This window comes from Oncorhynchus tshawytscha, unplaced genomic scaffold (assembly GCF_018296145.1).
Source record: "Oncorhynchus tshawytscha isolate Ot180627B unplaced genomic scaffold, Otsh_v2.0 Un_contig_1793_pilon_pilon, whole genome shotgun sequence".
Lineage (NCBI taxonomy): Eukaryota > Metazoa > Chordata > Actinopteri > Salmoniformes > Salmonidae > Oncorhynchus > Oncorhynchus tshawytscha.
In genome coordinates, this window is record NW_024609650.1 from 259,590 (window position 1) to 283,541 (window position 23,952).

Here is a 23,952-nt window from a genome sequence, read left to right on the forward strand (position 1 = left end):
TGCAGGTCTATAATATGTCTCCTCCATGTCTCAGTGTCTTACTGCAGGTCTATAATATGTCTCCTCTCCTCCATGTCTCAGTGTCTTACTGCAGGTCTATAATATGTCTCCTCTCCTCCATGTCTCAGTGTCTTACTGCAGGTCTATAATATGTCTCCTCTCCTCCATGTCTCAGTGTCTTACTGCAGGTCTATAATATGTCTCCTCCATGTCTCTGTGTCTTACTGCAGGTCTATAATATGTCTCCTCCATGTCTCAGTGTCTTACTGCAGGTCTATAATATGTCTCCTCTCCTCCATGTCTCAGTGTCTTACTGCAGGTCTATAATATGTCTCCTCCATGTCTCAGTGTCTTACTGCAGGTCTATAATATGTCTCCTCTCCTCCATGTCTCTGTGTCTTACTGCAGGTCTATAATATGTCTCCTCTCCTCCATGTCTCAGTGTCTTACTGCAGGTCTATAATATGTCTCCTCCATGTCTCTGTGTCTTACTGCAGGTCTATAATATGTCTCCTCTCCTCCATGTCTCAGTGTCTTACTGCAGGTCTATAATATGTCTCCTCTCCTCCATGTCTCAGTGTCTTACTGCAGGTCTATAATATGTCTCCTCCATGTCTCTGTGTCTTACTGCAGGTCTATAATATGTCTCCTCTCCTCCATGTCTCAGTGTCTTACTGCAGGTCTATAATATGTCTCCTCTCCTCCATGTCTCAGTGTCTTACTGCAGGTCTATAATATGTCTCCTCTCCTCCATGTCTCAGTGTCTTACTGCAGGTCTATAATATGTCTCCTCCATGTCTCTGTGTCTTACTGCAGGTCTATAATATGTCTCCTCCATGTCTCTGTGTCTTACTGCAGGTCTATAATATGTCTCCTCCATGTCTCTGTGTCTTACTGCAGGTCTATAATATGTCTCCTCCATGTCTCTGTGTCTTACTGCAGGTCTATAATATGTCTCCTCCATGTCTCAGTGTCTTACTGCAGGTCTATAATATGTCTCCTCTCCTCCATGTCTCTGTGTCTTACTGCAGGTCTATAATATGTCTCCTCTCCTCCATGTCTCTGTGTCTTACTGCAGGTCTATAATATGTCTCCTCCATGTCTCCGTGTCTTACTGCAGGTCTATAATATGTCTCCTCCATGTCTCTGTGTCTTACTGCAGGTCTATAATATGTCCCCATGTCTCTGTGTCTTACTGCAGGTCTATAATATGTCTCCTCCATGTCTCAGTGTCTTAATGCAGGTCTATAATATGTCTCCTCTCCTCCATGTCTCTGTGTCTTACTGCAGGTCTATAATATGTCTCCTCTCCTCCATGTCGCTGTGTCTTACTGCAGGTCTATAATATGTCTCCTCCATGTCTCCGTGTCTTACTGCAGGTCTATAATATGTCTCCTCCATGTCTCTGTGTCTTACTGCAGGTCTATAATATGTCTCCTCTCCTCCATGTCTCAGTGTCTTACTGCAGGTCTATAATATGTCTCCTCCATGTCTCTGTGTCTTACTGCAGGTCAATAATATGTCTCCTCCATGTCTCTGTGTCTTACTGCAGGTCTATAATATGTCTCCTCACCTCCATGTCTCTGTGTCTTACTGCAGGTCTACAATATGTCTCCTCCATGTCTCAGTGTCTTACTGCAGGTCTATAATATGTCTCCTCTCCTCCATGTCTCAGTGTCTTACTGCAGGTCTATAATATGTCTCCTCTCCTCCATGTCTCAGTGTCTTACTGCAGGTCTATAATATGTCTCCTCCATGTCTCTGTGTCTTACTGCAGGTCTATAATATGTCTCCTCCATGTCTCAGTGTCTTACTGCAGGTCTATAATATGTCTCCTCCATGTCTCTGTGTCTTACTGCAGGTCTATAATATGTCTCCTCACCTCCATGTCTCTGTGTCTTACTGCAGGTCTACAATATGTCTCCTCCATGTCTCAGTGTCTTACTGCAGGTCTATAATATGTCTCCTCCATGTCTCAGTGTCTTACTGCAGGTCTATAATATGTCTCCTCTCCTCCATGTCTCAGTGTCTTACTGCAGGTCTATAATATGTCTCCTCTCCTCCATGTCTCAGTGTCTTACTGCAGGTCTATAATATGTCTCCTCTCCTCCATGTCTCAGTGTCTTACTGCAGGTCTATAATATGTCTCCTCTCCTCCATGTCTCAGTGTCTTACTGCAGGTCTATAATATGTCTCCTCCATGTCTCTGTGTCTTACTGCAGGTCTATAATATGTCTCCTCCATGTCTCTGTGTCTTACTGCAGGTCTATAATATGTCTCCTCCATGTCTCTGTGTCTTACTGCAGGTCTATAATATGTCTCCGCCATGTCTCTGTGTCTTACTGCAGGTCTATAATATGTCTCCTCTCCTCCATGTCTCTGTGTCTTACTGCAGGTCTATAATATGTCTCCTCTCCTCCATGTCTCAGTGTCTTACTGCAGGTCTATAATATCTCTCCTCTCCTCCATGTCTCAGTGTCTTACTGCAGGTCTATAATATGTCTCCTCCATGTCTCTGTGTCTTACTGCAGGTCTATAATATGTCTCCTCTCCTCCATGTCTCTGTGTCTTACTGCAGGTCTATAATATGTCTCCTCACCTCCATGTCTCTGTGTCTTACTGCAGGTCTACAATATGTCTCCTCCATGTCTCAGTGTCTTACTGCAGGTCTATAATATGTCTCCTCTCCTCCATGTCTCAGTGTCTTACTGCAGGTCTATAATATGTCTCCTCTCCTCCATGTCTCAGTGTCTTACTGCAGGTCTATAATATGTCTCCTCTCCTCCATGTCTCAGTGTCTTACTGCAGGTCTATAATATGTCTCCTCCATGTCTCTGTGTCTTACTGCAGGTCTATAATATGTCTCCTCCATGTCTAGGTGTCTTACTGCAGGTCTATAATATGTCTCCTCTCCTCCATGTCTCAGTGTCTTACTGCAGGTCTATAATATGTCTCCTCCATGTCTCAGTGTCTTACTGCAGGTCTATAATATGTCTCCTCTCCTCCATGTCTCTGTGTCTTACTGCAGGTCTATAATATGTCTCCTCTCCTCCATGTCTCAGTGTCTTACTCAGGTCTATAATATGTCTCCTCCATGTCTCTGTGTCTTACTGCAGGTCTATAATATGTCTCCTCTCCTCCATGTCTCAGTGTCTTACTGCAGGTCTATAATATGTCTCCTCTCCTCCATGTCTCAGTGTCTTACTGCAGGTCTATAATATGTCTCCTCCATGTCTCTGTGTCTTACTGCAGGTCTATAATATGTCTCCTCTCCTCCATGTCTCAGTGTCTTACTGCAGGTCTATAATATGTCTCCTCTCCTCCATGTCTCAGTGTCTTACTGCAGGTCTATAATATGTCTCCTCTCTCCATGTCTCAGTGTCTTACTGCAGGTCTATAATATGTCTCCTCTCCTCCATGTCTCAGTGTCTTACTGCAGGTCTATAATATGTCTCCTCCATGTCTCTGTGTCTTACTGCAGGTCTATAATATGTCTCCTCTCCTCCATGTCTCAGTGTCTTACTGCAGGTCTATAATATGTCTCCTCTCCTCCATGTCTCAGTGTCTTACTGCAGGTCTATAATATGTCTCCTCTCCTCCATGTCTCAGTGTCTTACTGCAGGTCTATAATATGTCTCCTCCATGTCTCTGTGTCTTACTGCAGGTCTATAATATGTCTCCTCCATGTCTCTGTGTCTTACTGCAGGTCTATAATATGTCTCCTCCATGTCTCTGTGTCTTACTGCAGGTCTATAATATGTCTCCTCCATGTCTCTGTGTCTTACTGCAGGTCTATAATATGTCTCCTCCATGTCTCAGTGTCTTACTGCAGGTCTATAATATGTCTCCTCTCCTCCATGTCTCTGTGTCTTACTGCAGGTCTATAATATGTCTCCTCTCCTCCATGTCTCTGTGTCTTACTGCAGGTCTATAATATGTCTCCTCCATGTCTCCGTGTCTTACTGCAGGTCTATAATATGTCTCCTCCATGTCTCTGTGTCTTACTGCAGGTCTATAATATGTCTCCTCCATGTCTCTGTGTCTTACTGCAGGTCTATAATATGTCTCCTCCATGTCTCAGTGTCTTACTGCAGGTCTATAATATGTCTCCTCTCCTCCATGTCTCTGTGTCTTACTGCAGGTCTATAATATGTCTCCTCTCCTCCATGTCGCTGTGTCTTACTGCAGGTCTATAATATGTCTCCTCCATGTCTCCGTGTCTTACTGCAGGTCTATAATATGTCTCCTCCATGTCTCTGTGTCTTACTGCAGGTCTATAATATGTCTCCTCTCCTCCATGTCTCAGTGTCTTACTGCAGGTCTATAATATGTCTCCTCCATGTCTCTGTGTCTTACTGCAGGTCAATAATATGTCTCCTCCATGTCTCTGTGTCTTACTGCAGGTCTATAATATGTCTCCTCACCTCCATGTCTCTGTGTCTTACTGCAGGTCTACAATATGTCTCCTCCATGTCTCAGTGTCTTACTGCAGGTCTATAATATGTCTCCTCCATGTCTCAGTGTCTTACTGCAGGTCTATAATATGTCTCCTCTCTTCCATGTCTCAGTGTCTTACTGCAGGTCTATAATATGTCTCCCTCTCCTCCATGTCTCAGTGTCTTACTGCAGGTCTATAATATGTCTCCTCTCCTCCATGTCTCAGTGTCTTACTGCAGGTCTATAATATGTCTCCTCTCCTCCATGTCTCAGTGTCTTACTGCAGGTCTATAATATGTCTCCTCTCCTCCATGTCTCCGTGTCTTACTGCAGGTCTATAATATGTCTCCTCTCCTCCATGTCTCAGTGTCTTACTGCAGGTCTATAATATGTCTCCTCCATGTCTCTGTGTCTTACTGCAGGTCTATAATATGTCTCCTCCATGTCTCAGTGTCTTACTGCAGGTCTATAATATGTCTCCTCTCCTCCATGTCTCTGTGTCTTACTGCAGGTCAATAATATGTCTCCTCTCCTCCATGTCTCTGTGTCTTACTGCAGGTCTATAATATGTCTCCTCCATGTCTCAGTGTCTTACTGCAGGTCTATAATATGTCTCCATCTCTCAGTGTCTCCATGTCTCTCCTCCATGTCTCAGTGTGTCTTACTGCAGGTCTATAATATGTCTCCTCCATGTCTCAGTGTCTTACTGCAGGTCTATAATATGTCTCCTCTCCTCCATGTCTCTGTGTCTTACTGCAGGTCTATAATATGTCTCCTCTCCTCCATGTCTCAGTGTCTTACTGCAGGTCTATAATATGTCTCCTCCATGTCTCTGTGTCTTACTGCAGGTCTATAATATGTCTCCTCTCCTCCATGTCTCAGTGTCTTACTGCAGGTCTATAATATGTCTCCTCTCCTCCATGTCTCAGTGTCTTACTGCAGGTCTATAATATGTCTCCTCCATGTCTCTGTGTCTTACTGCAGGTCTATAATATGTCTCCTCTCCTCCATGTCTCAGTGTCTTACTGCAGGTCTATAATATGTCTCCTCTCCTCCATGTCTCAGTGTCTTACTGCAGGTCTATAATATGTCTCCTCTCCTCCATGTCTCAGTGTCTTACTGCAGGTCTATAATATGTCTCCTCCATGTCTCTGTGTCTTACTGCAGGTCTATAATATGTCTCCTCCATGTCTCTGTGTCTTACTGCAGGTCTATAATATGTCTCCTCCATGTCTCTGTGTCTTACTGCAGGTCTATAATATGTCTCCTCCATGTCTCTGTGTCTTACTGCAGGTCTATAATATGTCTCCTCCATGTCTCTGTGTCTTACTGCAGGTCTATAATATGTCTCCTCTCCTCCATGTCTCTGTGTCTTACTGCAGGTCTATAATATGTCTCCTCTCCTCCATGTCTCTGTGTCTTACTGCAGGTCTATAATATGTCTCCTCCATGTCTCCGTGTCTTACTGCAGGTCTATAATATGTCTCCTCTCCTCCATGTCTCTGTGTCTTACTGCAGGTCTATAATATGTCTCCTCTCCTCCATGTCTCAGTGTCTTACTGCAGGTCTATAATATGTCTCCTCCATGTCTCTGTGTCTTACTGCAGGTCTATAATATGTCTCCTCTCCTCCATGTCTCAGTGTCTTACTGCAGGTCTATAATATGTCTCCTCTCCTCCATGTCTCAGTGTCTTACTGCAGGTCTATAATATGTCTCCTCCATGTCTCTGTGTCTTACTGCAGGTCTATAATATGTCTCCTCTCCTCCATGTCTCAGTGTCTTACTGCAGGTCTATAATATGTCTCCTCTCCTCCATGTCTCAGTGTCTTACTGCAGGTCTATAATATGTCTCCTCTCCTCCATGTCTCAGTGTCTTACTGCAGGTCTATAATATGTCTCCTCCATGTCTCTGTGTCTTACTGCAGGTCTATAATATGTCTCCTCCATGTCTCTGTGTCTTACTGCAGGTCTATAATATGTCTCCTCCATGTCTCTGTGTCTTACTGCAGGTCTATAATATGTCTCCTCCATGTCTCAGTGTCTTACTGCAGGTCTATAATATGTCTCCTCTCCTCCATGTCTCTGTGTCTTACTGCAGGTCTATAATATGTCTCCTCTCCTCCATGTCTCTGTGTCTTACTGCAGGTCTATAATATGTCTCCTCCATGTCTCCGTGTCTTACTGCAGGTCTATAATATGTCTCCTCCATGTCTCAGTGTCTTACTGCAGATAAACCAACCGTAGTTGGATCACATGATGGATCACATGACACACAGCTCTTAAAGAGACAGCGTCCCGCTCAGACACCGACCTTTGCCCCTGCTGTATTGGGGAGCCTGTTGTGGAAAGATACAGCTCAGTGTCTCCCGGGTCAACTCTGTGCCCAGATCAGTCCTTATCTCTTCCATGGACCATGTCTGAGTCTAGCTGTTACGAACGGCTGCTCTCCCCACCACCTCCCGGACTCTGACCTCCCATGTTTCTGGGTGAGATGATGCTCTCCCCACCACCTCCCGGACTCTGACCTCCCATGTTTCTGGGTGAGATGATGCTCTCCTTGGACTGGAGCAGCCTCTCCAGGCAGGGCGAGCTGATCTTCCCCAACGGAGGCCCTCGTCGGTGGGCTCGGGGTCTGACTCTGTAAGGGTGGGTCTGGAGGTGGGGGTCCACAGTGCTCCCTGGGGGTCAGTGCTGGAGGAGACCGCGTCGTCTTGGGTTTGTTCCTGGTCGTCGGCTGGACGGTTGGATCCCAGGGAGCAGGCGATGGAGGGCCTGCCCAGGCCCGGTGGCTCTTGCTGGGCTGTCTCTGTCTCTGTGTTGGAGGAGCAGATGGGGGCGGTGTGGAGACGTTTGAGATGAGTGGCAGAGGAGTAGGGGAAGGAGCCGGGCAGGGGTCCGTCGAAGGCTCGCAGGGCTAGGTGGTGGTCACCCTCTGGGGGGAGACGACGGGAGGAGAGGCTGAGGTGGTGGCTGGGCTGGGGCCTGGTACTGCTGTGGAGAGTCAGAACGGAATAGGTTTTGTATCCCTTTGTCCACCATGAAGAACTGACTACAAAGAATAGTAGAATATCCTTCTTCCTTAAGAGACATTATGCCATCCTGACTGAGTAGAATTCTGCCTCCTGCTTTCTAATGGGATTCTAGACTCCAGAGTGTTATCTAGTGATGACATCATAACTTCAATTGTCTAACATCTTCTGAGGGGGAGAGAACAGAACACAGTCGGTCTGGCACGAGAGGGGAAAATTAGGAACCTTGTTTTTCCTCCTCTCCTACTTCTTAACCTCCTCCTCCTCCCTTTCCTCTACTCCTCCTCCCTTCTCCTCTCCTCCCTTCTCTCCTCCTCCCTTCTCTCCTCCTCCCTTCTCTCTTCCTCCCTTCCCCTCTACTCCCTTCTCTCCTCCTCCCTCTACTCCTCCTCCCTTCTCTCCTCCTCCCTTCCCCTCTACTCCCTTCTCTCCTCCTCCCTCTACTCCTCCTCCTTTCTCTCCTCCTCCCTCTACTCCTCCTCCCTTCTCTCCTCCTCTTCCAGACCTCTACCTGTCCTCTAAGATATTCCTCTGTTGTTCTCAGTCCATTGTCTTGTGTAAAATGACACCTCTATAATTCCTCTCCTGCAGAGATAGATTGTAAAACCTGCTCTGTCCTCTTCCTGCTATTCTCAGGATAATGGATATGTTGGGCTCCTCTCCTCCCTCCCTCCCTTCCTCCCTCAACTCCTACCTGTAGGGTTGCATTCCACTGAAAGTGGCTGCTCTCCTATCTTCCTACTAGCATAGCTACCACATACAATGTAGCAGTGTTCTGGGCGTTCTAAATGGAATGGTAGTGTTGGAACAGAACCAGTATCTCATCTACGATGTAGCAGTGTTCTGGACATTCTAAATGGAATGGTAGTGTTGGAACAGAACCAGTATCTCATCTACGATGTAGCAGTGTTCTGGACATTCTAAATGGAATGGTAGTGTTGGAACAGAACCAGTATCTCATCTACGATGTAGCAGTGTCCTGGACATTCTAAATGGAATGGTAGTGTTGGAACAGAACCAGTATCTCATCTACGATGTAGCAGTGTCCTGGACATTCTAAATGGAATGGTAGTGTTGGAACAGAACCAGTATCTCATCTACGATGTAGCAGTGTCCTGGACATTCTAAATGGAATGGTAGTGTTGGAACAGAACCAGTATCTCATCTACGATGTAGCAGTGTTCTGGACATTCTAAATGGAATGGTAGTGTTGGAACAGAACCAGTATCTCATCTACGATGTAGCAGTGTTCTGGACATTCTAAATGGAATGGTAGTGTTGGAACAGAACCAGTATCTCATCTACGATGTAGCAGTGTCCTGGACATTCTAAATGGAATGGTAGTGTTGGAACAGAACCAGTATCTCATCTACGATGTAGCAGTGTCCTGGACATTCTAAATGGAATGGTAGTGTTGGAACAGAACCAGTATCTCATCTACGATGTAGCAGTGTTCTGGACATTCTAAATGGAATGGTAGTGTTGGAACAGAACCAGTATCTCATCTACGATGTAGCAGTGTTCTGGACATTCTAAATGGAATGGTAGTGTTGGAACAGAACCAGTATCTCATCTACGATGTAGCAGTGTTCTGGACATTCTAAATGGAATGGTAGTGTTGGAACAGAACCAGTATCTCATCTACGATGTAGCAGTGTCCTGGACATTCTAAATGGAATGGTAGTGTTGGAACAGAACCAGTATCTCATCTACGATGTAGCAGTGTTCTGGACATGCATTCTACCATTCTAAGTGTTATGCTGGTGTCAATATTGGAACAGTCTTTCATCAAACCTCACTGTTAAAGACCTTTACCTTAGCTGGAGTGTGGTGCTCTTCCTGGCTGTCAGTGTGCTGGTCTGGGTCTGAGTCTGGGTCTGAGTCTGGGTCTGGGCTTGGGTCTGGGCGGGCTCTGACTTGAGGAAACCAGCTATGGAGCATCGCTTCCATCTTCAGGATCACACTGACGTAGCGCTCACTACAAACAGAACACAGAACATACCAAGATTTAGAACACAGAAAAGAGAATAGAACACAGAACAGATAACAGAACAGGGTTTAGAACACAGAACAGATAACAGAACAGGGTTTAGAACACAGAAGAGATAACAGAACAGGGTTTAGAACACAGAACAGATAACAGAACAGGGTTTAGAACACAGAACAGATAACAGAACAGGGTTTAGAACACAGAACAGATAACAGAACAGGGTTTAGAACACAGAACAGATAACAGAACAGGGTTTAGAACACAGAACAGATAATAGAACAGGGTTCTAGTACACTACTATAGACCAGAGCCCTATTCCCTATATAGGGCACTACTTTTGTCCAGGGTGCCATTTGGGAGGCAAACGGAGCGAGAGTTGGTGATGACATATATGTCAGTGAATAAACAGGTTCAGCATATTGTCATGTCTGTGTCCGTTCCAAACCTCCACTGATCTCATCTGTACAGTCTGCCTCTGACCTGGGCATGTTTACCTCTACAGGAGAAATGTGACGTGATGCTGTGTGTTGCCTGCTTGTTGCCTGCTTGCTGCCTGCTTGTTACCTGCTTGTTGCCTGCTTGCTGCCTGCTTGTTGCCTGCTTGTTACCTGCTTGCTGCCTGCTTGTTGCCTGCTTGCTGCCTGCTTGTTACCTGCTTGTTACCTGCTTGTTGCCTGCTTGCTGCCTGCTTGTTACCTGCTTGTTGCCTGCTTGCTGCCTGCTTGTTGCCTGCTTGTTGCCTGCTTGCTGCCTGCTTGTTGCCTGCTTGCTGCCTGCTTGTTGCCTGCTTGCTGCCTGCTTGCTGCCTACTTCTTGCCTGGTTCTTGCCTGCTTGCTGCCTGCTTGCTGCCTGCTTGTTGCCTGCTTGTTGCCTGCTTGCTGCCTGCTTGCTGCCTGCTTGTTGCCTGCTTGCTGTCTGCATGTTGCCTGCCTTTTGCCTGCTTGCTGCCTGCTTGTTGCCTGCTTGTTGCCTGCTTGCTGCCTGCATGTTGCCTGCCTTTTGCCTGCTTGCTGCCTGCTTGTTGCCTGCTTGCTGTCTGCATGTTGCCTGCCTTTTGCCTGCTTGCTGCCTGCTTGTTGCCTGCTTGTTGCCTGCTTGCTGCCTGCTTGTTGCCTGCTTGCTGCCTGCTTGAGTGTCTGAGCAGCTATGCTGCTGTACAGTCAGTCACACACGCTGCATGATCCTGTCCACACGTGGCAGCGTGCGAGGGAGGGAGAGAGGGAGGGAGGGAGGGAGGGAGGGGGGAGAGGGAGAGAGGGAGGGAGGGAGGGAGGGAGGGAGGGAGGGAGCGAGGGAGGGAGGGAGGGAGGGAGGGAGGGAGGGAGAGGAGGGAGGGAGAGAGGGAGGAGGGAGGGAGGGAGGGAGGGAGGGGAGGAGGGAGGGAGGGAGGGAGGAGGGAGGGAGGGAGGGAGGGAGGGAGGAGAGGGAGGGAGGGAGGGGGAGAGGGAGGGAGGGAGGGAGGGAGGGGAGGGAGGGAGGGAGGGAGGGAGGGAGCGAGGGAGGGAGGGAGGGAGCGAGGGAGGGAGGGAGCCTGTTCCTTCCATTCACCGCTATAAATAGTCAGTAAGCCCCGAGGCCGTTCGACTGCCTATCTATCGCCCCGTAGTGGCCTCGCTCAGTGTGTGTGTGTGTGTGTGTGTGTGTGTGTGTGTGTGCTCTGCTGCTTTAAGCAGCCAGTGGGATTTAACACTGTTTCACCAACACCCCTCCCCACCTCTTTCGTCTTGCCTATTCATTTCTATTCATCCTCTCCTCTCCCTCTCCTCTCCTCCTCCTCCTCCTCCTCTCCTCTCCTACTTCTCCTCTCCTCTCCTCTGCCTCCCCTTTCCTCCTCCTCTTCCTCCTCCTCCTCCTCCTCTCTCCTCTTCCTCCTCTCCTCCTCCTCCTCTCATCTGCCTCCCCTTCCCTCCTCCTCATCCTCTCTGTAGTGGGTTCAGATTATTCTGGGTTCCATAATGAGAAGTCACCTGCTGTGAGCTGCTCTACATGTGGTCTAATTCCTCCTCACACACATACAGATTACACCCCTGCCCACATAACAGTGGGTTAAAGTCCTGTTAGCCTACAGATTACACCCCTACCCACATAACAGTGGGTTATCGTCCCGTTAGCATACAGATTACACCCCTACCCACATAACAGTGGGTTAAGGTCCCGTTACCATACAGATTACACCCCTACCCACATAACAGTGGGTTAAGGTCCTGTTAGCCTACAGATTACACCCCTACCCACATAACAGTGGGTTAAAGTCCTGTTAGCATACAGATTACACCCCTGCACACATAACAGTGGGCTAAAGTCCCATTAGCCTACAGATTACACCCCTACCCACATAACAGTGGGTTAAGGTACCGTTACCATACAGATTACACCCCTACCCACATAACAGTGGGTTATCATCCTGTTAGCATACAGATTACACCCCTACCCACATAACAGTGGGTTATCGTCCTGTTAGCATACAGATTACACCCCTACCCACATAACAGTGGGTTATCGTCCCGTTAGCATACAGATTACACCCCTACCCACATAACAGTGGGTTATCGTCCTGTTAGCATACAGATTACCTCCCTACCCACATAACAGTGGGTTAAGGTCCCGTTACCATACAGATTACACCCCTACCCACATAACAGTGGGCTAAAGTCCCATTAGCCTACAGATTACACCCCTACCCACATAACAGTGGGTTATTGTCCTGTTAGCATACAGATTCCCTCCCTACCCACATAACAGTGGGTTAAGGTCCCGTTACCATACAGATTACACCCCTACCCACATAACAGTGGGTTATCGTCCCGTTAGCATACAGATTACACCCCTACCCACATAACAGTGGGTTATCGTCCTGTTAGCATACAGATTACCTCCCTACCCACATAACAGTGGGTTAAGGTCCCGTTACCATACAGATTACACCCCTACCCACATAACAGTGGGCTAAAGTCCCATTAGCCTACAGATTACACCCCTACCCACATAACAGTGGGCTAAAGTCCCGTTAGCCTACAGATTACACCCCTACCCACATAACAGTGGGTTATCGTCCTGTTAGCATACAGATTACACCCCTACCCACATAACAGTGGGTTATCGTCCTGTTAGCATACAGATTACACCCCTACCCACATAACAGTGGGTTATCGTCCTGTTAGCATACAGATTACACCCCTACCCACATAACAGTGGGTTAAGGTCCTGTTAGCCTACAGATTACACCCCTACCCACATAACAGTGGGTTAAAGTCCTGTTAGCATACAGATTACACCCCTACCCACATAACAGTGGGTTATCGTCCTGTTAGCATACAGATTACACCCCTACCCACATAACAGTGGGTTAAAGTCCTGTTAGCATACAGATTACACCCCTACCCACATAACAGTGGGTTGAAGTCCTGTTAGCATACAGATTACACCCCTACCCACATAACAGTGGGTTAAAGTCCTGTTAGCATACAGATTACACCCCTACCCACATAACAGTGGGTTAAAGTCCTGTTAGCATACAGATTACACCCCTACCCACATAACAGTGGGTTAAGGTCCTGTTAGCATACAGATTACACCCCTTCCCACATAACAGTGGGTTAAAGTCCTGTTAGCATACAGATTACACCCCTACCCACATAACAGTGGGTTAAGGTCCTGTTAGCATACAGATTACACCCCTGCCCACATAACAGTGGGTTATCGTCCTGTTAGCATACAGATTACACCCCTACCCACATAACAGTGGGTTATCGTCCTGTTAGCATACAGATTACACCCCTACCCACATAACAGTGGGTTAAGGTCCTGTTAGCCTACAGATTACACCCCTACCCACATAACAGTGGGTTAAAGTCCTGTTAGCATACAGATTACACCCCTACCCACATAACAGTGGGTTAAAGTCCTCTTAGCATACAGATTTCCCTACCCACATAACAGTGGGTTATTGTCCTGTTAGCCTACAGATTACACCCCTACCCACATAACAGTGGGTTATCAGTCCCGTTAGCATACAGATTACACTACCCTGCCCACTGTAGGTAACAGTGGGTTAAGGACAGGAACTGTTAGCCTACAGATTACACCCTAGAGGAGCCCACATAACAGTGGATTATTGTCCTGTAGGGAGAGGAGAACAGACAGGGACTACAGATTACTAGGGAGAGGAGAGGAGAACCCTACTGTAGGGAGAGGAGGGAGAACAGACAGGAACTACTGTGGGAGAGGAGAACAGACAGTAACTACTGTTAGAGGAGAACAGACAGGACTTAGGGAGAGGAGAACAGACACCCACATAACAGTGAGGTTATTGTCCTGTTAGCCTACAGAGAACAGACAGGAACTACCCCTAACATAACAGTGGGTTATCGTAGGGAGAGGAGAACAGACAGGAACTACTGTAGCATACAGATTACACCCTGCCCACATAACAGTGGGTTATCGTCCTGTTAGCATACAGATTACACCCCTACCCACATAACAGTGGGTTAAGGTCCTGTTAGAACTACTGTAGGGAAGGAGAGGAGAACAGACAGATTACCTAGGGAGAGGAGAGGAGAACAGACCCTACCCACATAACAGTGGGTTAAGGTCCTGTTAGCATACAGATTACACAGGAACCCCTACCCACATAACAGTAGGGAGAGGAGAGGAGAACAGGGAACTACTGTAGGGAGAGGAGAACAGACAGGAACTACTGTAGGGAGGGAGAGGAGAACATACAGGAACTACTGTAGGGAGAGGAGAACAGACAGGAACTACTGTAGGGAGAGGGAGAGGAGAACAGACATGAACTACTGTAGGGGGAGAGGAGAACAGACAGGAACTACTGTAGGGAGAGGAGAACAGACAGGAACTACTGTAGGGAGAGGAGAGACAGAACTACTGTAGGGAGAGGAGAACAGACAGGGACTACTGTAGGGAGGGAGAGGAGAACAGACAGGAACTACTGTAGGGAGAGGAGAACAGACAGGAACTACTGTAGGGAGAGGAGAACAGACAGGAACTACTGTAGAACAGACAGGAACTAGTAGGGAGAGAGAGGAGAACAGACAGGAACTACTGTAGGGAGAGGAGAACAGACAGGAACTACTGTAGGGAGATGAGAACAGACAGGAACTACTGTAGGGAGAGGAGAGGAGAACAGACAGGAACTACTGTAGGGAGAGGAACTACTGAGGGAGAAGAGAACAGACAGGAACTACTGTAGGGAGAGGAGGGAGGGAAGGAGAACAGACAGGAACTACTGTAGGGAGAGGAGAACAGACATGAACTACTGTAGGGAGAGGAGAACAGACAGGAACTACTGTAGGGAGAGGAGAACAGACAGGAACTACTGTAGGGAGAGGAGAACAGACAGGGACTACTGTAGGGAGGGAGAGGAGAACAGACAGGAACTACTGTAGGGAGAGGAGAACAGACAGGAACTACTGTAGGGAGAGGAGAACAGACAGGAACTACTGTAGGGAGAGGAGAGGAGAACAGACAGGAACTACTGTAGGGAGAGGAGAACAGACAGGAACTACTGTAGGGAGAGGAGAGGAGAACAGACAGGAACTACTGTAGGGAGAGGAGAACAGACAGGAACTACTGTAGGGAGAGGAGAACAGACAGTAGGACAGAACTAATGGAGTCTGGCTCTAAACTCTGGGCTCTAGTTATTGTTCCATGTGGTGTGGTGAGAGTTGGGGACAGACACGGAGAGAGGAGGAGAGGGGATATTTACCCCATGTTTGGGTTCTGGAGGACTCCCATTATTCTCTGGATCCGGTCCATAGCAACGCTCTCCTGGAAACGGCTAAGACCTGGAGGACAGACGGACAGACAGGGAAAAGTTATCATGAGCAAGGCCACAAGAGAGAGAATATGAGTTTGAAAGAACTGCTGGTTTTGTCAGTTACCTATTTAGAAGTAAAGCTGTACGGAAAAGAGACAGACAGTGAGTCCGTTCCAACTCCGTTCTTAAAGAACTGCTGGTTTGCTAAACTACCTATTTAAAATGTCAGTCCTTGGTTCAAAAAAAGAGGTTGAGAAACCCTGGTGTCACTCTGACTCCACCTCCTCATCTGATCCACTAAACCCCTGGCACTCTGACTCCGCCTCCTCATCTGATCCACTAAACCCCTGGCACTCTGACTCCGCCTCCTCATCTGATCCATCCACTAAACCCCTGGCACTCTGACTCCGCCTCCTCATCTGATCCACTAAACCCCTGGCACTCTGACTCCGCCTCCTCATCTGATCCACTAAACCCCTGGCACTCTGACTCCGCCTCCTCATCTGATCCACTCCGCCTCCTCATCTGATCCACTAAACCCCTGGCACTCTGACTCCGCCTCCTCATCTGATCCACTAAACCCCTGGCACTGCCTCCTCATCTGATCCACTAAACCCCTGGCACTCTGACTCCGCCTCCTCATCTGATCCACTAAACCCCTGGCACTCTGACTCCGCCTCCTCATCTGATCCACTAAACCCCCACTCTGACTCCGCCTCCTCAATCCACTAAACCCTGGCACTCTGACTCCGCTCCTCATCTCCGCTCCAAAACCCTGGCACTCATCATCTGATCCACTAAACCCCTGGCACTCTGACTCCGCCTCCTCATCTGATCCACTAAACCCCTGGCACTCTGACTCCGCCTCCTCATCTGATCCACTAAACCCCTGGCACTCTGACTCCGCCTCCTCATCTGATCCACTAAACCCCTGGCACTCTCTCCGCCTCATCTCCACAAACCCCTGGCACTCTGATCCACTAAACCCCTGGCACTCTGACTCCGCCTCCTCATCTGATCCACTAAACCCCTGGCACTCTGACTCCGCCTCCTCATCTGATCCACTAAACCCCTGGCACTCTGACTCCGCCTCCTCATCTGATCCACTAAACCCCTGGCACTCTGACTCTGCCTCCTCATCTGATCCACTAACCCCTGGCACTCTGACTCCGCTCCTCATCTGATCCACGAATCCCTGGCACTCTGTAGCTCTACATTATCTACCTAACCTGGCCCCACAGCACTACAACAGGCTCTACAATATCTACCTAACCTGGCCCACACAGTACTACAACAGGCTCTACCATATCTACCTAACCTGGCCCACACAGCACTACAACAGGCTCTACCGTATCTACCTAACCTGGCCCACACAGCACTACAACAGACACTCTGTATCTACCTAACCTGGCCCCCACAGCACTACAACAGGCTCTACAATATCTACCTAACCTGGCCCACACAGCACTACAACAGGCTCTACCATATCTACCTAACCTGGTCCACACAGCACTACAACAGGCACTACCGTATCTACCTAACCTGGCCCACACAGCACTACAACAGACACTCTGTATCTACCTAACCTGGTCCACACAGCACTACAACAGGCACTCTGTAACTACCTAACCTGTTCCACACAGCACTACAACAGGCTCTACGATATCTACCTAACCTGGTCCACACAGCACTACAACAGGCACTCTGTAACTACCTAACCTGGTCCACACAGCACTACAACAGGCACTACAATATCTACCTAACCTGGCCCACACAGCACTACAACAGACACTCTGTATCTACCTAACCTGGCCCACACAGCACTACAACAGGCACTACCGTATCTACCTAACCTGGCCCACACAGCACTACAACAGGCTCTACAATATCTACCTAACCTGGTCCACACAGCACTACAACAGGCTCTACAATATCTACCTAACCTGGTCCACACAGCACTACAACAGGCTCTACAATATCTACCTAACCTGGCCCACACAGCACTACAACAGGCTCTACTGTATCTACCTAACCTGGCCCACACAGCACTACAACAGGCTCACCTAACCTGGTCCACACAACTATCTCTACCTAACCTGGTCCACACAGCACTACAACAGGCTCTACAATATCTACCTAACCTGGTCCACACAGCACTACAACAGGCTCTACAATATCTACCTAACCTGGTCCACACAGCACTACAACAGGCACTCTGAAGCCACTGGGTACAGCATATCTGGGTAATAGTGGGTGGCAACAGTCTTCCTGTGTTTGATCAAGCCTTTTATCTCTCTGAACCCCTCTCTCTCTTCATCGCACTCTCTCTACCTCTGTCTCGCTCTCTCTTTTACCTCTCTCTCTCTCTACCTCTGTCTCGCTCTCTCTTTTACCTCTCTCTCTCTCTTTACCTCTCTCTCTCTACCTCTGTCTCGCTCTCTCTTTTACCTCTCTCTCTCTCTTTACCTCTCTCTCTCTACCTCTGTCTCGCTCTCTCTTTTACCTCTCTCTCTCTCTTTACCTCTCTCTCTCTACCTCTGTCTCTCTCTATCGCTCTCTCTCTCTCCCTCTACATCTCTCTCTGTCTCTCTGTCTCTCTGTCAATTCAATTCAAGGGCTTTATTGGCATGGGAAACATGTGTTAACATTGCCAAAGCAAGTGAGGTAGATAATATATAAAGTGAAATAAACAATAAAAATTAACAGTAGACATCACACATACAGAAGTTTCAAAACAATAAAGACATTACAAATGTCATATTATATATATATATATATACAGTGTTTTAACAATGTACAAATGGTAAAGGACACAAGATAAAATAAATAAGCATAAATATGGGTTGTATTTACAATGGTGTTTGTTCTTCACTGGTTGCCCTTTTCTCGTGGCAACAGGTCACAAATCTTGCTGCTTTGATGGCACACTGTGGAATTTCACCCAGTAGATATGGGAGTTTTTCAAAATTGGATTTGTTTTCGAATTCTTTGTGGAATTATTTCTGTCTCTCTGTCTCTCTACCTCTCTCTCTACCTCTCTCTCTACCTCTCTCTCTACCTATCTCTCTACCTCTCTCTCTCTGTCTCTCCCTCTACCCCTCTCTCTCTCTCTCTCTCTACCTCTGTCTCTACCTCTGTCTCTACCTCTCTCTACCTCTCTCTCTCTACCTCTCTACCTCTGTCTCTCCCTCTCTCTCTCTCTACCTCTCTGTCTGTCTCTGTCTCTCTCTCTCTCTCTCTCTCTACCTCTCTGTCTGTCTCTGTCTCTGTCTCTCTCTCTCTCTCTACCTCTCTCTCTCTCTTTCAATGTGACTTGTATGAATAAACACGAGGGAATGACAACAAGATGTTTTCCGTTCAGTCGATCTCTGCGCCTGGTATGACATATCTGTGAGTGACGCACCACACACACACACACACACACACACACACACACACACACACACACACACACACACACACACACACACACACACACACACACACACACACACACACACACACACACACACACACACACACACACACACACACACACACACACACACACACACACACACACACACACACACACACACACACACATCTGTCTACACACACACACACACACACACACACACACACACACACACACACACACACACATACACACACACACACACACACATACATACACACACACACACACACACACACCATTCAGAAAAACTCTCTCTCTGTGGGTATAGTACGGGGAGGATTGCGGGGTTAAATGAGTTCTTGGAGAGATTAGACAACTCACTCACGTTCTGAGTACCTCCCAGAGCGCAGGCCTCTCAGGATGGAAGACAGGGGATGGAGGTAACGCTGGAGCTCCATACACTGAGGACAACACAGGGATCTTTTGGTTATCACTACGGCAACAGCTTCCAGGAACAACACAATATTTACATATGACAGTTATTCAGAAAATAAGGTAATGGAATTAAACCACAACATACACAGTGATGGGTTAGCATTAGCAACTAGTATTCTCTAGCTATATAGCATGAATACTGGGGATTAGCATTAGCAACTAGTATTCTCTAGCTATATAACATGAATACTGGGGGGTTAGCAACTAGTATTATCTAGCTATATAACATGAATACTGGGGGGTTAGCATTAGCAACTAGTATTCTCTAGCTATATAACATGAATACTGGGTATTAGCATTAGCAACTAGTATTCTCTAGCTATATAACATGAATACTGGGGGATTAGCATTAGCAACTAGTATTCTCTTGCTAAATAACATGAATACTGGGGATTAGCATTAGCAACTAGTATTCTCTAGCAATATAACATGAATACTGGGGGATAGCATTAAAAACTAGTATTCTCTAGCTATATAACATGAATACTGGGGGGTTAGCATTAGCAACTAGTCTAGCATTAACATGAATACTGGGTTATTAGTAGGTAATAGTATCTAGCTATATAACATGAATACTGGGGTATTAGCAACTAGTATTCTCTAGCTATATAACATGAATACTGGGGGGTTAGCAACTAGTATTATCTAGCTATATAACATGAATACTGGGGATTAGCATTAGCAACTAGTATTCTCTAGCTATATAACATGAATACTGGGGAGTTAGCAACTAGCATTAGAGCCAAACCTTAATTATTATCTTCTGATTAAAACAACTAGCATTATAGCCATATCTTCTGATTAAAACAACTAGTGTTATAGCCATATTTCTGATTAAAACAACTAGCATTATAGCCATATCTTCTGATTAAAACAACTAGCATTATAGCCATATCTTCTTAAAACAACTAGCATTATAGCCATATCTTCTGATTAAAACAACTAGCATTATAGCCATATCTTCTGATTTAGCATTATAGCCATATCTTCTGATTCAAACAACTAGCATTATAGCCATATCTTCTGATTAAAACAACTAGCATTATAGCCATATCTTCTGATTCAAACAACTAATTATAGCCATATCTTCTGATTAAAACTGGGCATTGGGCAACTAGCATTATAGCCATATCTTCTGATTAAAACAACTAGCATTATAGCCATATCTTCTGATTAAAACAACTAATTATAGCCATATCTTCTGATTAAAACAACTAGCATTATAGCCATATCTTCTGATTAAAACAACTAGCATTATAGCCATATCTTCTGATTAAAACAACTAGCATTATAGCCATATCTTCTGATTAAAACAACTAGCATTATAGCCATATCTTCTGATTAAAACAACTAGCATTATAGCCATATCTTCTGATTAAAACAACTAGCATTATAGCCATATCTTCTGATTAAAACAACTAGCATTATAGCCATATCTTCTGATTAAAACAACTAGCATTATAGCCATATCTTCTGATTAAAACAAACTAGCATTATATTTAGCATTATAGCCATATCTTCTGATTAAAACAACTAGCATTATAGCCATATCTTCTGATTAAAACAACTAGCATTATAGCCATATCTTCTGATTCAAACAACTAGCATTATAGCCATATCTTCTGATTAAAACAACTAGCATTATAGCCATATCTTCTGATTAAAACAACTAGCATTATTTAGCCATTCCTTCTTTTATAAATGACTCATTTTATTTCCATATATTCTACTTAAAGCTACACATTATCACCCTATTCCATTCATAGTGTTCTTTGTTTTGTTTTGAGAACCCATAGTAGTGTACTAGTGCACTACACCCTTACTAGTGCACTACTTTTGACCAGGACCGATAGGGTGGTAGTGCACTGTCCAGGGAATCAGGTGGCATTTGGGCTGTGTGACCCATGTCTTATAAGCCGGGCGACCCTCTAGAATGACATATAGAATTTATAGGATCTACTGTATGTGGTGACCCTTTACCTTCTGGGCAAACAGCTGATCCTTCTCAGACTCCCCAGGTTCCGTTGTGTCTCTGTTCCTGCAGCCTTCGTCTCCAGGATGCCGTCCATGGCTGTGTGCCCTCTTCCTGCCCTGCCCAGGCTTCCCAGTGCCACTCTGTCTACTGTTTCTATCCCAGGCTTGAGATGAGGCCGTCGGGCTCCATGACAGTCTCTGCTGCTGCTGACCGTACACAGTAGGACTACATCCCTGGGTCTCACTGGGGCAGCGGCCCCCCTCGTAGGTGGCTGGAGGAGGGGTGCCACCACAACTACAATCTCTGTCCCTGCTCAGTCGAGGGTCAGCGTCGTTGGAATTATCACTGTCACCGTCCCTACTGAGGCCAGAGTCCCCGAAATCTCCTGTGTCACTGCTCAGCCTATGGGGTTCCTCGTGGTTGGAATTCCTGTTTAGCCTCGAGATCCCGTCCTTAGAAGAACCACAGTCAGTGTTACTGGGAGAGTCCCTTAATGATGATGATGATGAGGGTGGAGGTAAGGAGGATGAAGGTGCCGTCCTGACTGTGTGTCCGTCGGGGCTCAGTCCCACGCCGCTGTCGTTGTCATTATCTTCACTGTCACTGGCCAGGTAGTCTATGGAGAAATCAGAGTCCGACGCAGACATCCTGCAACGGATAGCAGGGCGACGGGCTCTCATCCACTAGAGAGCATCACACACCTCCAACAGATAGCAGGGTTACGGGCTCTCATCCACTAGAGAGCAGGGCTACGGGCTCTCATCCACTAGAGAGCATCACACACCTCCAACAGATAGCAGGGCTACGGGCTCTCATCCACTAGAGAGCAGGGCGACGGGCTCTCATCCACTAGAGAGCAGGGCGACGGGCTCTCATCCACTAGAGAGCATCACACACCTCCAACAGATAGCAGGGCTACGGGCTCTCATCCACTAGAGAGCATCACACACCTCCAACAGGGCTACGGGCTCTCATCCACTAGAGAGCATCACACACCTCCAACAGATAGCAGGGCGACGGGCTCTCATCCACTAGAGAGCATCACACACCTCCAACAGGGCTACGGGCTCTCATCCACTAGAGAGCATCACACACCTCCAACAGGGCGACGGGCTCTCATCCACTAGAGAGCATCACACACCTCCAACAGGGCTACGGGCTCTCATCCACTAGAGAGCATCACACAGCAACGGCATCCACAGAGACATCATCATGTACCTGCAACACAATATACAGTACATTATCATGCATTTGCAACACAATGTACAGTACATTATCATGCACCTGAAACACAATATACAGTACATTATCACACACCACCTGAAACACAATATACAGTACATTATCATGCACCTGCAGCACAATGTACAGTACATTATCATGCACCTGCAACACAATATACAGTACATTATTATCACACACCTGCAACACAATATACAGTACATTATCACACACCTGCAACACAATATACAGTACATTATCATTCACCTGCAACACAATGTACAGTACATTATCACACACCTGCAACACAATATACAGTACATTATCACACCTGCAACACAATATACAGTACATTATCACACCTGCAGCACAATATACAGTACATTATCATGCACCTGCAACACAATATACAGTACATTATCACTATCATGCACCTGCAACACAATGTACAGTACATTATCACGCACCTGCAACACAATGTACAGTACATTATCACACACCTGCAACACAATGTACAGTACATTATCACACACCTGCAACACAATATACAGTACATTATCACGCACCTGCAACACAATATACAGTACATTATCACGCACCTGCAACACAATGTACAGACATTATCACGCACCATATCACCTCCACCCTACCTGACACCTAGACCCCTGCAATTTGCTTACCGCCCAAATACAGTCCATTATCATGCAATCTCAACCACACTGCACACTGCCCTAACCCATCTGGACAAGAGGAATACCATGTGAGAATGCTGTTCATCGACTACAGCTCGGCATTCAACACCATAGTACCCTCCAACATCATATCACGCACCTGCAACCAATGTACAGTACATTACCCCGCACCTGTGCACACTGGGTACTGGACTTATCACGCACCGCCCACAATGATAGGCAGTACATTCCTCACGCACCTCAGCACAATGTACAGTACATTATCACACTCTCCTGCAACACAATGTTCTACATTATCAGACTGCACCTGCACACAATATACAGTACATTATCACGCAACTCAATCATCAAGTTTGCGGACGACACAACAGTTATCACTTGATTACCAACAACAGATGGCCTACAGGTACATTATGACACACCTCGCAACACAATGTCAGAAAATTACCTCACACACCTCAACAAAATACAGTAGATGATTGTGGACCTGAAACACAGAGGGAACACCGTTATCACGCACGATGGAACAGTAGTGTAGGGTAGAAATTATCACGCACCTCGGCAACACATCACAGACAAACTGACATTGGTCACTCACACTGACAGCAATGTACAGTACATTATCAGCGCACTCTTCAACATCAGGAGGCTGAATACAGTACATTGTCACCAAAAGCACTCACAAACTTCTACAGATACATTATCACAGCATCCTGCGGGCTGTATCACCGCCTACAGTACATTATCACGCACCTGCAAACAATCTCACAGTACATTATCACGATTTGATTTGCAACACCTGCCACAATATACAGGTACAGTACATTATCAGGCACACCTGCAACACAATGCTACAGTACATTATCATCACACCTGCAACACAATGTACAGTACATTATCACCACCTGCAACACAAGGCGAGGTACAGTACATTA

The 23,952-nt window shown here is 46.6% G+C and overlaps 1 protein-coding gene across 2 annotated transcripts; it reads right to left on the minus strand.

The window, feature by feature from the left end:
* Positions 1 to 7,114: 7,114 nt before the first annotated feature.
* On the minus strand, positions 7,115 to 22,284 carry LOC121845379. Of its 2 annotated transcripts, XM_042316632.1 has the most exons (6): positions 22,154 to 22,284; positions 21,110 to 22,100; positions 19,020 to 19,095; positions 15,184 to 15,262; positions 9,283 to 9,445; positions 7,115 to 7,429 (listed from the first exon to the last, which is right to left on the minus strand). In XM_042316632.1, the coding sequence occupies exons 2-6, from the start codon at positions 21,782 to 21,784 to the stop codon at positions 7,364 to 7,366; spliced, it is 1,059 nt and encodes a 352-aa protein (XP_042172566.1). In that variant the 5' UTR covers positions 21,785 to 22,100; positions 22,154 to 22,284; the 3' UTR covers positions 7,115 to 7,363. The 2 variants fall into 2 exon arrangements, with proteins under 2 accessions (XP_042172566.1, XP_042172565.1); XM_042316631.1 differs by having other exon boundaries at positions 21,110 to 22,284.
* Positions 22,285 to 23,952: the final 1,668 nt, after the last annotated feature.